General features: G+C 36.5%; 1 protein-coding gene across 2 annotated transcripts; it reads left to right on the forward strand.

Annotated features, from left to right (window-relative positions):
• The first annotated feature begins 313 nt into the window (after positions 1 to 313).
• Positions 314 to 9,288, forward strand: LOC107876870 (translation initiation factor IF-2, chloroplastic). Of its 2 annotated transcripts, XM_047415500.1 has the most exons (14): positions 314 to 566; positions 948 to 1,085; positions 1,234 to 2,828; positions 2,936 to 2,968; positions 3,093 to 3,206; positions 3,387 to 3,536; positions 3,626 to 3,724; positions 3,801 to 3,863; positions 4,438 to 4,593; positions 4,821 to 4,886; positions 5,495 to 5,725; positions 6,535 to 6,810; positions 7,331 to 7,519; positions 8,662 to 9,288. In XM_047415500.1, the coding sequence occupies exons 3-14, from the start codon at positions 1,359 to 1,361 to the stop codon at positions 8,821 to 8,823; spliced, it is 3,009 nt and encodes a 1,002-aa protein (XP_047271456.1). In that variant the 5' UTR covers positions 314 to 566; positions 948 to 1,085; positions 1,234 to 1,358; the 3' UTR covers positions 8,824 to 9,288. The 2 variants fall into 2 exon arrangements, with proteins under 2 accessions (XP_047271456.1, XP_047271457.1); XM_047415501.1 differs by lacking the exon at positions 948 to 1,085 and having other exon boundaries at positions 317 to 566.
• Positions 9,289 to 13,357: the final 4,069 nt, after the last annotated feature.

Consider the following 13,357-nt stretch of genomic DNA (forward strand, 5'->3'; position numbering starts at 1 on the left):
AAAAATATAAATAGTTGAGATGAGATTTAAAAAACTCCTTTGTTTTTCAAATATATATATTTTTAAATAATCCGAAGAAAATCCCTAGACTATGTTCTTATATCTTAGATATACAATATTTTTCTTCCTCTTTTACTTATTATATTTCACATTTTGAGAGTTAAATTACATGTTAATCATTTTATAGTTCGAGAAGAATTATAATTTATCATATTTTTTTATAATTGTTAAATATTAATTTTATTTAATTTTAAAAATTAATGAAATTAAATTTCGTGAATTATAAAGCAACAAGAAAAATCAAACAGAATATAATATGAATATGAGAAAATATATCACGAGGAAAAACCTTAGCCGTAGCCTTATCAGAAATCACAAATTTGTATATCCATGTCTTTCTGATTTCAATTCCCTCTCAGCCACTCGCTCCTTTTTTGCCCTTTTCATGTCCTATCTCTCCCTGAAAAACACTGCACACACAAACTAACACTAGCTTAGCTTAACACTGCGTGTTGTTGGTAAATAGCCAATAATTTAAGCAAGAACAAGGTCGTTACCTCATTAAGGTAATTGCTTTTTCAGTTCCCATTTAAATAATTAGAAGAAATTTCATCTGGGGTTCTTTTGTTTATTTCAAAAAGTTCAAATTTTTAGCTCAATTTTTAGCTTTGGCTCTCTTAAAGATAAGATGTTTTCAGCTCCCATTCTAATAAATAGAACAAATTCCATGTGGGGGTCCTTTTCTTGATTCCAAAAAGATCAAATTTTTAGTTCAAATTTTACCTTTGGGTCTCATAAAGATAAGATGTTTTCAGCTCCCATGCTAATAAATAGAACAAATTTCATGTGGGGTTCTTTTCTTGATTTCAAAAAAATTAAATTTTTACCATTTTTTTTGCTTTAATTATCATAATTCTTGTTATTGAATTGGTTCATGGTTTGCTCAGGTTTTGATATTTGGACTGGAATTTTTGGAAGTTAGTTTTTCAGTTGCTGCATTATTAGGTAGTACTTGTGGGGGTTTGTTTGTACAAGTCCATGGTTGATCTTTACCTTTATGAGAACAAGGTCACTGCCTCAATAAGGTAGTAGCTTTTTGAGCTCCCATGTTAACAAATGGAAGAAATTCAATCTGGGGTTCTTTTCTTGATTTCAAAAAGATTATATTTTTACTAATCTTTAGCTTTAGTTCTCATAATTCTTGTTATTGAATTGTTTCGTTGTATTCCCCAGGTTCCTGATTTTTGATATTTGGAGGAGAGTGTTGGGAATTGAGTTTTCAGTTGCTGCATTGTAGGTTTGTTGGGTTTTGTTTGGACAAGTCCATGGTTGGAGCTTTAAGATAAGTGTACAGTGAAATGAGTAGTATGGCTTCCCTAGTGAGTTTGGGGAGTGTTTGTGGATGTTCTTCTGGACAGTTTGAAGGGTCATTCTCACTAGTTAGGAGGGTTTCTTTTTCCAAGAACTTTAGAAGCGTAAATAGAATCTGGGTTGGGAGAAGATGGCGTTATGTTTCTGTCTGTAGATATTCGGTCACCACTGACTTCATTGCTGATCAGGGTACATCAATTTCTCTTGATTCCTCATCTAGTAGTAAAAAGGACGATGATGCTGATCTTTTGCTTAAGCCGTCGCCGAGACCACAATTAAAACCTGGACCTAAACCTGGCCCTGCTTTAGGCAATGGACCAGTCCTTAGCTCTGATTCTGATGATGACAAAAGAAATCCCAAAGAAGAAGAGAGAAACAAGGTCATTGAGTCACTTGGAGAGGCATTAGAAAAAGTGGAGAAGCTAGAAACTAACAGAAAAGCAAACGTGTCGGCCAACAAGTCGTCGGCCAATGCACGTACTGCACCAAGAAATAGCAAGCCAGTTGATTCCGATGATTCGTCCAACAGGAAGTCCAAAACACTGAAGAGTGTCTGGAAAAAAGGGAATCCGGTTGCTACTGTGCAAAAAGTTGTAAAACCACCTCCTAAACAGGAACCAATGACTGATGGTGGAAGGAAGAGTGAATCTCAAAGTGTTGCTCCTCTAAAACCCCCTCAGCCACCGCAGAAGGTTCAACCACAGTTACTAGCAAGACCATCTGTAGCTCCTCCTCCTCCTCCTGCTATCAAGAAACCGGTGATATTGAAGGATGTTGGTGCTGCGGCGAGGTCCCCGCCTTCTGATGGAATTGAATCTGCTGGAAAGACCAAAGAACGCAAGACAATATTGGTCGACAAATTTGCCTCCAAGAAACCAGTTGTTGATCCTATGATTGCTCAAGCTGTTTTAGCCCCTCCAAAACCAGGAAAGAGCCCACCTCCCGGTAAATTCAGGGAGGAGTTCCGTAAAAAGAGTGGTGCATCTGGAGGACAACGCAGGCGTATTGTTGATGATGGGATTCCTGATGAGGAAGCATCAGAGCTTGATGTTTCTATTCCTGGTGCAGCAAGGAAGGGAAGGAAATGGACCAAGGCAAGTCGCAAGGCAGCCAGACTTAGGGCTGCTCAAGAGTCTGCACCTGTCAAAGTGGAAATTCTAGAGGTTGTTGAAGAAGGCATGCCAATTGAGGAGTTGGCCTACAACTTAGCTACTAGCGAAGGTGAAATCCTTGGTCTTCTATATTCAAAAGGAATCAAGCCTGATGGTGTGCAAACTCTCAGCAATGACATAGTGAAGATGGTTTGCAAAGAATATGAAGTGGAAGTTATCGATGCTGCCTCGGTTAAAGTGGAAGAGATGGCAAGAAAGAAAGAAATTTTTGATGAAGATGACTTAGACAAACTAGAAGATAGACCTCCTGTCATAACTATAATGGGTCATGTTGATCATGGAAAGGTGACCAATAAAACTTCATAGGCTATACTTTTTATGCACATATTTATGATTAAATGCTTCATACTGAGCTCCAACTGACATGTGTTTTCTGGGTTGTTCTTTGACAGACTACTCTCTTGGACCATATACGCAAGACCAAGGTAGACTGAGATCTCCTTTGCTATTGTCTTATACTGAAGTTTGTAATTTGCTTATGTTATGGTTGTTGTCTGAGATCCCCGTGACTTTAGTTGGAAGCTGAATCCTAACTAGTAGATATTGTAGGTGGCGGCATCTGAAGCTGGTGGAATTACTCAAGGAATTGGGGCATATAAGGTGCAAGTGCCTATTGACTCCAAGCCCCAGATATGTGTTTTTCTTGATACACCTGGACACGAGGTACTCAATATAGTTTAAATGCTTAAATTTATCAGAGGTCAACTACATCTGATTTCTTTGTCCTAAAATCAGCTTTTATTTTGGCATCAAAATCTGATGATAAAAGCTGCCCTATAATGTTAAGCAGCAACTTTTTCAAATTTTAACTCAGCCAGGTGGTTTTTCTAACTTCTTCCCCAGGCTTTTGGGGCAATGAGAGCTCGTGGAGCAAGAGTAACAGACATTGCTATCATTGTAGTAGCAGCTGATGATGGAATTCGGCCCCAGACAAATGAGGCCATAGCACATGCCAAGGCCGCCGGAGTTCCAATTGTGATTGCAATAAATAAGGTCTCATTCACATATATGCTTAGTCTTTCTTTTCTCTTGCTTAAATGTAAAATTTTATCAATTGATTCCTTGCCTCCTTCTGATTTTAGGTTGATAAAGATGGAGCAAATCCTGATCGAGTCATGCAAGAACTTTCCACCATTGGTTTGATGCCGGAAGATTGGGGCGGTGATGTTCCAATGGTTAAGGTAGTCAAACTGCAAACTATGCGGCAACACGTTTCTGCATATCTCAGCATTCATCAATTTCCTTTTGATTGAACAGATCAGTGCTCTTAAAGGAGAGAATATAGATGATTTGCTGGAAACGGTCATGCTTGTTGCGGAGGTAAGATGATGTCATGACTGTCTGTTCTCTTTGATGCTTTTCTAGGTTGTTTTTACCTTACTCTTCGAAAATCCCATATTATATGTCGCACCTCTCTTGGTGACAAGACATGTTGACATAGATACCATTTGAGGAGGTGTAATAGATGTCTCTGTTTTGGAGATTCTTTTGCCTGTTTTTGTGCTTGTGGATTCTGCATATTTGTCCTATTACCCTTTCTGTTCATTTTATGTGTCTTATTTTGACCGAGTACGTAGTTTAATAACACAAAGAAGACTTTTGAATTTAAGGCTTGCATAACATACCAAAAGTACCTTCTGAATATTGTGGTCTCAAATATGTCATTACTATAAGAAACATCATTAAGGTAGAAAAGAAAGTAAAACACATAAATTGAGACAGAGGGAGTACTATGCATTGAATATCCTCGGAGCTGGAAGGTAAAGTATAAACTAGTTTTCTGAATATTTTCCTCCATTTTCTGATATATCTGCCGTAAATTTGTTTAAAACCTTAGTTATCGGAGGAGAAAAAGAATAGGAACATTATCTAACATCGTTTTTTTCTGCCGTAGTTGCAAGAGTTGAAGGCTAATCCTCAGAGAAATGCCAAGGGAACTGTGATTGAGGCAGGTCTTGATAAATCTAAAGGACCTGTAGCAACGTTCATTGTGCAGAATGGTACACTGAAAGGAGGACATGTAGTAGTTTGTGGTGAAGCTTATGGAAAGGTTAGCAAATAAGAACTTAAAAAGAATTTGGGAAATGTTTTTTAATTTAATTCACTGTCAGGTTTCCCTCTATGGTTGATCTAAGGGTTAAAAAGAGGTTGATTTGGTTTATAAGAAACCTATAGTCTAGTCTCCTCCTATGTATTCAGCAGTGAGTATGTTCCTTAAGTTGATCATTTTCCAGAATTTTCCCCATTTGAAATAATACGTGTTTTACTTATATCAAGGTGCGGGCATTGTTTGATGATAAGGGAAAACGTGTTGATGAAGCTGGACCCTCCATTCCGGTGCAGGTATGCTTCCTTCTTTTCTATCTTCTTTTCTTCCCATCTACTCTGTCAATAAAGTGTCCTCAGCTGGAACTTGTACTAGATTTCTTCTTAAGAGGTCATGGACTAATTATTAGTGTCCAAACAGGAAGCTCCTGCAAATACGGTGGAAGTATACTGTAGTCATTCTTCATAAGTTGCTATCAGTGATTTCTTTAAATGGTAAATTACAACTGAACAAAAATTCCTATTAGATTCAAGGACTGACTATGGGTTGTGAAGTGGCCAATCCATTTGAGTCGTAGCACCCCTTTTATTTGTCTTGTCCTCAAATCTATGAGTCAAGTGACCTACCTAAAGAAATTTAGTGAATTTTACGATCTGATAGCCAAGGGTCTTACCAAAGAAAAGCCTATTGACCATTCCCACCATTTGTGTGCCTTATATTACTTGGTGAAATTCTTGACTGACCACAACATCTCTGACTAGCTTTTAATGGTTACTCCATCTGCGTTTCCCCAACATTAATAGAATTATTTGCCTTATCAAGGAAAAAAACACTTGCTCTGTCTTTTATGTGTATATTTTATGTGTCTCTGTTTAAATTCTCAACATGATTAGTCAATATACAGGTGATTGGACTGAACAATGTTCCATTTGCTGGTGACGAGTTTGAGGTTGTTGGGTCCCTTGATATTGCTCGTGAAAAGGCCGAAGAACGAGCGGAGTCCTTGCGGAGTGAGCGTTTATCAGCAAAGGCCGGTGATGGGAAAATTACACTCTCTTCTTTTGCTTCTGCTGTTTCAGGAGGAACTGGTCTAGACTTGCACCAACTAAATATTATTTTGAAAGTTGATCTTCAGGTATATATATCTTTGTTACTCTAGAAGAGGCTGAAAAGAATTATCAAGAAGTTTATTTGTTGTTATAGAGAAATATGTTGTAGATCAGGTTGCTTGTATGGTTCTCGGTATATCAAAAGTTTGTGAATGAACACTATTTTGAAATTCTCAGCTCAGTTAACTTTCTGGAGGCTTTTAACTGATAAAGTTGATCATCATAAGAGTCTACATTAGAACTTCAAGAAGGGTACAACTTAGTTCCTTTTAGTTCATCTTTCACTCGCTTGATAGTGACATTGATCTAAATGCTGACTCTTTGCATTGTTCAGTGCTAGCCAAGCAAATGAAATGGGCCTTCTAATTGTTGAGATGCCCCAAATTTCATCTCTCTGATTATTTTACGTTGCTGTAAGACCTCAAAATATAATAATGCAGATATTTTTTCTGCTTCTGGGATGTATGTTGGAAATGGTAGTGATAATCATTATTAGGCTGTATTCTGACGGTGCATTTTAGCTGGGCAAACTTTTAGGTTGGTACCTATTTGTTGCTGACAGCTTTATTGTTTAGCTTTTGCTGGACCATGTCTCAATATGTGTTAAATATGTGACACCTTTGAATGCAATGGTATGAGATCTTATTGAAGAAAACCTAAACTACATCTTTCTCTTTTTTGGCTCCACGAACTGCAATTAACTGTTCAAATAAATTATATTTTGGTTTGCTATACCTTTATCCTGTCAATCACAAATGTGTAATACATTTGATGATCATTCACTGAGATGAGGTTGCCTTGCTACCTCTAACTACTATCCCTAAATCCTGTATAGGGATCCATTGAGGCGGTCAGACAAGCTCTTCAGGTTCTTCCACAGGATAATGTCACTTTGAAGTTCCTACTGCAAGCTACTGGTGATGTGAGCTCCAGTGATGTTGATCTTGCTGTAGCAAGTAAAGCTATTATTTTTGGCTTTAACGTTAGAACTCCAGGTTCTGTCAAGAGCTATGCAGAGAATAAAGGTGTTGAGATCCGACTCTACAAAGTTATATATGATCTTATTGATGATGTGCGAAATGCAATGGAGGGACTTCTGGAATCAGTTGAGGTAAACATTCATACTGTGCATGTCATGTGTCCTTTTGACATTTTCTGAGTGCATTTGGTGGGTGGGATTTTTATAGATCAGTAACGTTCACGGATATATTTTTGAATCTCACAACTTCAATTAAATTTAATGATACTCAAAAGATTTTTGCTTTCTATTGAATAAAAATAGCTCGAGAAGACGAGAACCTATCTATTATTATGATCTCTTCATTCCATGGTATTAAATTTGCCTCCTGTTTCTTTCCAAAATTTCTTGAGGATTAGGGGAGGGGGGTGAATTGTAGATTACGGTAATAACTTGTAGAGTTTTCAAGGGTTTAATCTCGTTACTTCACTTGAGTTTTAAAATGTTTAAATAATTGAAGTTTTTGGTGGAAAAGGAACACAATACCCCTATTTGTGGAAAAATGTTACCTTTTCTTTTTCTTTTTATTGTCAAAATGTTATCATGTTTTCTGTTGGATCGTATATACTTGGAAGTATTTGAAAATGATGCGACTCTCTTTGTATATTTGCAGGAACAAGTGCCCATTGGTTCAGCAGAAGTGCGTGCTGTGTTCAGCAGTGGTAGTGGTCGTGTTGCTGGATGCATGGTAACAGAGGGAAAAGTAGTGGAAGGATGTGGTATTCGTGTCACTAGAAAAGGCAAAGAAGTTCATGTTGGTGTGGTGGAATCTCTAAGACGGGTGAAGGAAGCTGTGAAAGAGGTATACAAACAAACACTTTTCTTTAGAAATCTAGGGAAAAGGGATATTATGCCTTCAGTTTTTCTATATCAAGAAAGAAACAAAAATTAAAAATAAAGAAACAGAAAAATGGAAAAATGCTTTTTGTGTGCTTGTAAGCAACTTATTTTGAGTTAATTAAGGCTATATGAATGGTGAACATGCTAGCACATTCTGCTGACTTTAAGGATTACCTGGAATCGGACTAGCAGACAATTGGATCTTGTGGGTCGCTAGCATTTATCTATCTGGTAACTTTTGTATATAGTTGTTGCACTAAGATGCTCCAGCAGTTGAAAATTTCTATATATAAAAGCATTTCCCCATCATTCAGCTGAAATATTCTCCTCGAATATGAAACAGCTCTTGTGGCTTTTTGTATACTTCCCAATTGAATCACAAAAACCTCTTCAACTGGACAGCTCTTTTATCTGGTCCTCTTCTTTCCTTCTTCCACTTTTTTTTGCTTTCCATCCTCTTGCAACGTTCTTTCATGGCAGATAGCAAGGATAGTTTACAGAATTCTTGTGGTTGAGGTTTACTTGAAGCTGAGTTGTCCTGTAGTGACGATTTGATATTCTGGACATTTAAAAGTGTAGTTACTAGTTAGGTTATCAATCTTATCTTTGACTAAAACTAGAAAACTTACAGGTGGAAGTGGCACTGAGACTCGTTCTAACTGCTTTTTTCATGATTAACTTTTGTAAAAGCTGCTTAATCAACTTGGAGTTCATTCGATTATGCATTAGACATAAAGGTCTCCTCATCTGAAGTTTTCCCTTTGTGAACGCAGTCAGTTGTAGCAAGTAGGTCTTTCTCCCTTGAGATTAGTTATACTCTTTGAGAAATAGCATTGTATATAAAGCTGGCTAGATACAAAGATGTTGTCAACATATTAAGGAGAGGTCCTTTGTGGGATTTATGCAGGATGTTTTATGCCAATTCTGGGTTAAGAAGGATCGATAAAATTAACAATTCTTGAAACTGGCATCATAAGTTTCTATTTCGTCTAAATTCGACAGTGTCGTTGAAATTCAGGCTATGCATATATCTTTACACAAGTAGGCAAATTTTTTTTTTTTTGTCAGTTATCCTGATACACTACCATTTGCATTTTTTGACAGGTTAGTGCGGGTCTGGAGTGTGGTATTGGGGTTGAGGATTTTGATGACTTTGAGGTGGGTGATATTCTGGAGACTTTCAACTCAGTTCAGAAAAGACGAACACTCGAGGAGGCCTCAGCATCAATGGCAGCAGCATTTGAAGAAGTGGGGAGAGGCCTGTGAGAAAACTAGATGTGAATAGCCTAATACGTTTTGTGTGCCAGTTATAGTTGGGGTTGTACATGACTCCTCTCCTCTGCATGGGTTTACTCAATTGTTAGTGCGATGATCAGCACAACACGTGGGTGAGTTTTGCTGGTTGCTTGTCAAATATACTTGATGCTTTCGAAGGTGAGCTGCAGAGAATTGGCCATCGTTATGTGCTCTTGCAATGTATATAAATGATACATATCATTTTGAGTTCCTCTTTGTAAAGGGAGACAAGTCCATCATTTGTTTGAATTGCTCAAGATGAATGATGATAACACATGTAGAGTCATAGTAGCATGGAGAAAAGAAGTTCCAAAATTGAAAATCTTAGGATGCTCTAGGTTAGACGCGTCATCTTGTAAACTCAATATCATTCAATTTGAAATGAAATTCAGAAAACAAGGGAACAAGTAATTCTACTGTTTCCATTACATGGTATGTGCCTTGCTGTTCAACAATGTAATTCATTCACTATTTACTCGTCGAATGGTGCAAGTAGAGAACTGCTCCGGAGTTCTCAATGGATGTCATCTACATCCAGATGTTTCACAAAGTTCATTCCCGCCATTTTCGTTGATTCTCACTCTTTTTTTAATTGCTGTCAAACTTTTACAATTTTCTGCAATTGGTGGAAAGCTTCTGTTGAGTGAAATTTCAATCTAGGGTCAAATTCTGGCACCCTTTTATACCTATGCAGGATTTTTTATGGGGTGGCGGCTGAGCGGGGATGGGCGTGGTACAAATGGAATTTGAGGTACCAGGTAATTGTTGTGTATGTGCACTAGCCTAAAAAAGGTGTTACTTTAGCCTGTTCAAAGCTTAGGATTAGCCCTTTTGTGTAGTATTTGACTATATTCTATTCTGCTGTTGGTGAATTTTCACATTTCTGCTTATTGCACACTGTTTTAAGCAGGTTATGTATCAAAATGCAAAAATATGAAGGTCTTCCCCCCCTCCCATTTCACCATTTTCTTGTAGCAATTAGCAAATACCAACTGTTGCGTTCTGTAGCTAATAGAAATTGAGTGTGTTCATGGCAGATTGTGCTTCACAACTGCTTCAAGTTAAAAGTAATGATGCTTGAATATAAAGCTGCTCTAGTTTCACTGTTTTCGATCATTTTAGTTGATGACTCCTTGGTTCAATATTTACTCTCCTGTTTGCAGAAAAAGTTTTTCCTTTTATTCATCATAGATAACAAAAATTAAAGTTCTTTCCACATACAAGCTGATCAACTCAACTCACTCATCATTTGTGGCTCCCTACCAATAAAATATAGGCTGTGAAATGGTACAGCAAAACAAAAATAAAAGAAGAAACATCTTTGCTAGTTTAGCAGAAAAATAGCTCTCCGCGATGAACATGCACTTTATTGACATTCCACAAGCTGTACTTCCTGAATCCTGATACTGTATTTCAAGCAGTTGTTAGAATTCCTTATGATATGCAACTTGAAACAGGTTCTTGCTAATGGTAAAAAACCGGGGTTAAACGTGGGGGGGTGGGTGGGGGGGTTGCTGTTCTTAGTTTACCGGAGGGGTATGAATTAGCTCCGCTAATTTCTTCGAGACATTTATATATATAGGCAGCAACAAAGATCATATACATTATGTTAGTGGCGGAGTCAGACTTTTGGTTAAGGGTGTTCGTATTTTTCCTTGGGCAAAGAACTATTTAAAAAACAAAGAAAATAAAGCACCGCTGCACCTGCCAAGGTTCAAACCCGGGTTATTGATGCGTAAATGCACACTCTTGACCACTAGACTATGCTTCTCTAGCTTGTCAAGGGTGTGCAACATGTATATAACCATAAATATCTATATTTAACCTATATACTCGAAAAAAATTTCCGATGAAGGTGTTCATCTGACCACCCTTCGTTGGCTGTGGCTCCGCCACTGCATTATGTGGAGAGACAACTTTTATGGTATCTCTCTTGTTCCATCTTTCTATCAACAGAAGATGAAACAGTAGTTGGTACATAATCTTCTTCCTCAATAATGGTGTCCAAACTTCTTCTTGGTGGACCCTTTACCATAGAGACAAGCCTTGATGGAGCAACTTCTGTTGAGTACCTCATTTTAGGAGCCTTAGCCATTGTTGTGTTGGAACTTCCTGTCGAAAAACTAGAGAGAAACATAAAGACTGTTCAGGTTGAAGCTGAGAAGAAAAATCCCAAATGTGGTTTATTTATACCTTGGTGGACAGAGTTAGGGTTAGGTATCTCGTGGCATTAGTCGAGGTGCAGAAAGCTGATGCAGACATCACGGTTATCAAGAATAACGTGTCATGTTCAATGTGCTGTTGCTTGGATCTAAAATCTAAATCATCAACTTGTACAGCCGCCCCACATTTGTGTATAAAAGTGCAGGAAGATGTCAACTTCAGTATGGGAGTAGACAAATAATTGGAAGTTCTTGAATGTCTATTATAGAAGGGGTCCAAAAATCTTTGAAAGGATTTTCTCACAGCACCCCTCCAAACTTGGTCAATTTCCCACTGAATAAAGAAATTGTTTGTTCCCCACCCATAGTAGGGATTCTTTCTAGGTAATTTCCATTGGTTCTAGAGGCCAAGTCCCAAGAACTAAGCTTATATTCCTCCGTCCCAAAATAAGTCGTCGCTTAAAAAATCCATGACGAAAATTTATATGTTTTTCAAACTATACTCTTATATTTCATTTTTTTTAGTAGTGTTCAGTTTTCAAGAAATATTTATTAAATTGGGATAACTTATTAAACTATATCATGTATTAGATAGTTATAGATATATTAGTTGAAAAGTACAAATGGGTTCAAGTCCACGGGCAGATTTATAGTGGGGAAAAGATATAAATAACACTTCGGATGAAATTATTGACATGAAAATAACCATTGAATTTTAATTTTATTTTTTAGTTATTTACTGACAGCTTTATGCAATACTGATATAAATTTGGTATATATCTGATACAAATATGTATTTTATACAATAAATATACAATTTCTATGTGCATCTCATACATATATATTTTTTCCACAATAATGATACAAATTCTATACACATCATATTAAAAAATGCATATTTTATATAAAACAATGATACGATTTTTACCAATAAATTCACTGCTCTATTTTTTTTACGAACTGTCTTAATATGATATATGAATTGTATCAATATGGTATATGAATTGTATTTGAACTATCACGGTCAAAATGATTCAAATTATGAAATGACATAATATGACATTTATTTGAATCGATTGATCGTGAATGTCCAACAGCCCAACCATTATGAAAAGGGTCGGCCCAGGTACACTTTAATCTAATAATTTATGCCTAGATCTTGTACCTACATATTGAAAAATTCACTAAATATCTACAAAATAATCATATGTGAACTTAACTATTTTAGTAACTTAGTCGTATTAACTTTGAAATTTTTATAGAAATTCATGAACTTTAAATTCTGAAATCACAAAAATGAAGGCATGCATTGGCATGTTCTAGATTTGTTCTATTTTGTATACCATATATGAGGAGTACATGGTCCATTGTCCTTCCAAGAAGAAGAAGCACACTTTATGTGGACCACTACAATGGTGTACTTACTTAGGTACAAGTGGGGAAGAATAGCATGGTTGGTAAGATGGATGCATCAAAATATGTGCATTTTGGGTTTTTGTCCTGATTTTCTTACTATATTTAAGTTTTACTTTTTCTTAGAGTGAAAATAAAAGTTACCATAATTACTTTTACTTTTCCTGAAAGAAAAAATATAATTCTTTTTCATATTTGGCTAACTTCTTTCTTGGAGGAAAGATTTTGGACATTTATAAATAGAAGACCCCCTTCTCATACCATAACACAATAGCATTCACAATGTAGTCTTTTAAGATTTTCGTTTAGGGGTAGATTTTCTCTTATTAGTTTTATATTTTTAATATTAGGTTTTATATGTAGGCCAATTGGCCAAATTATATAATAAAATTATATTTTTAGTATATATTGTTTTTCGTCTCATAGTTTGCAACTAATAGTTTCTGCATGACGCCCTCTCGATTTCGAACCCAACACATTTGATATGTAAAGAAAGTGGTGAACTGTTGGGATTGAGGTAGGTTTAAGATTCATTTTTATCCTGATTTCAGATTCAAGCATGCTTATTTTTCGTTTCAATTGATGTTGAATCCCTATATTATCTTGTACACGTTTCAGTTGACAGACCATGGGAGTCACTACAAGAAATCTGATTTTTAGTGGCGACAAAAGTTGCCGCAAAAGAACCAAAAGTTGACACTGAATATTTTTAGCAGCGACAATTATGCCGTGGGTAATACCTCCGTAACTAAAGGTTATTTGTGGCGACAAAGAATTATCGCCACAATAATAAGTTATTTGTGACGACTATTACCGCCACAAAAGATAGACAATTACGTTGCAAAATGTATTTTGACAAAACATATTGGGGCTAGGTCGCCACTGATATAAAGGAATTAGCAGCGACTTGTTTGTCGCCACTAAAACTT

This window comes from Capsicum annuum, chromosome 7 (assembly GCF_002878395.1).
Source record: "Capsicum annuum cultivar UCD-10X-F1 chromosome 7, UCD10Xv1.1, whole genome shotgun sequence".
NCBI lineage: Eukaryota > Viridiplantae > Streptophyta > Magnoliopsida > Solanales > Solanaceae > Capsicum > Capsicum annuum.

What these genes read in the sequence shown, in the direction of transcription:
- LOC107876870 (XM_047415500.1), top strand. Translation starts at nt 1,359, where the DNA reads ATGAGTAGTATGGCTTCCCTAGTGAGTTTGGGGAGTGTTTGTGGATGT. An exon ending in GTCATGTTGATCATGGAAAG is followed by an intron (nt 2,829 to 2,935) that starts GTGACCAATAAA and finishes GTTCTTTGACAG; the next exon opens with ACTACTCTCTTGGACCATAT. An exon ending in TTGTGATTGCAATAAATAAG is followed by an intron (nt 3,537 to 3,625) that starts GTCTCATTCACA and finishes TTCTGATTTTAG; the next exon opens with GTTGATAAAGATGGAGCAAA.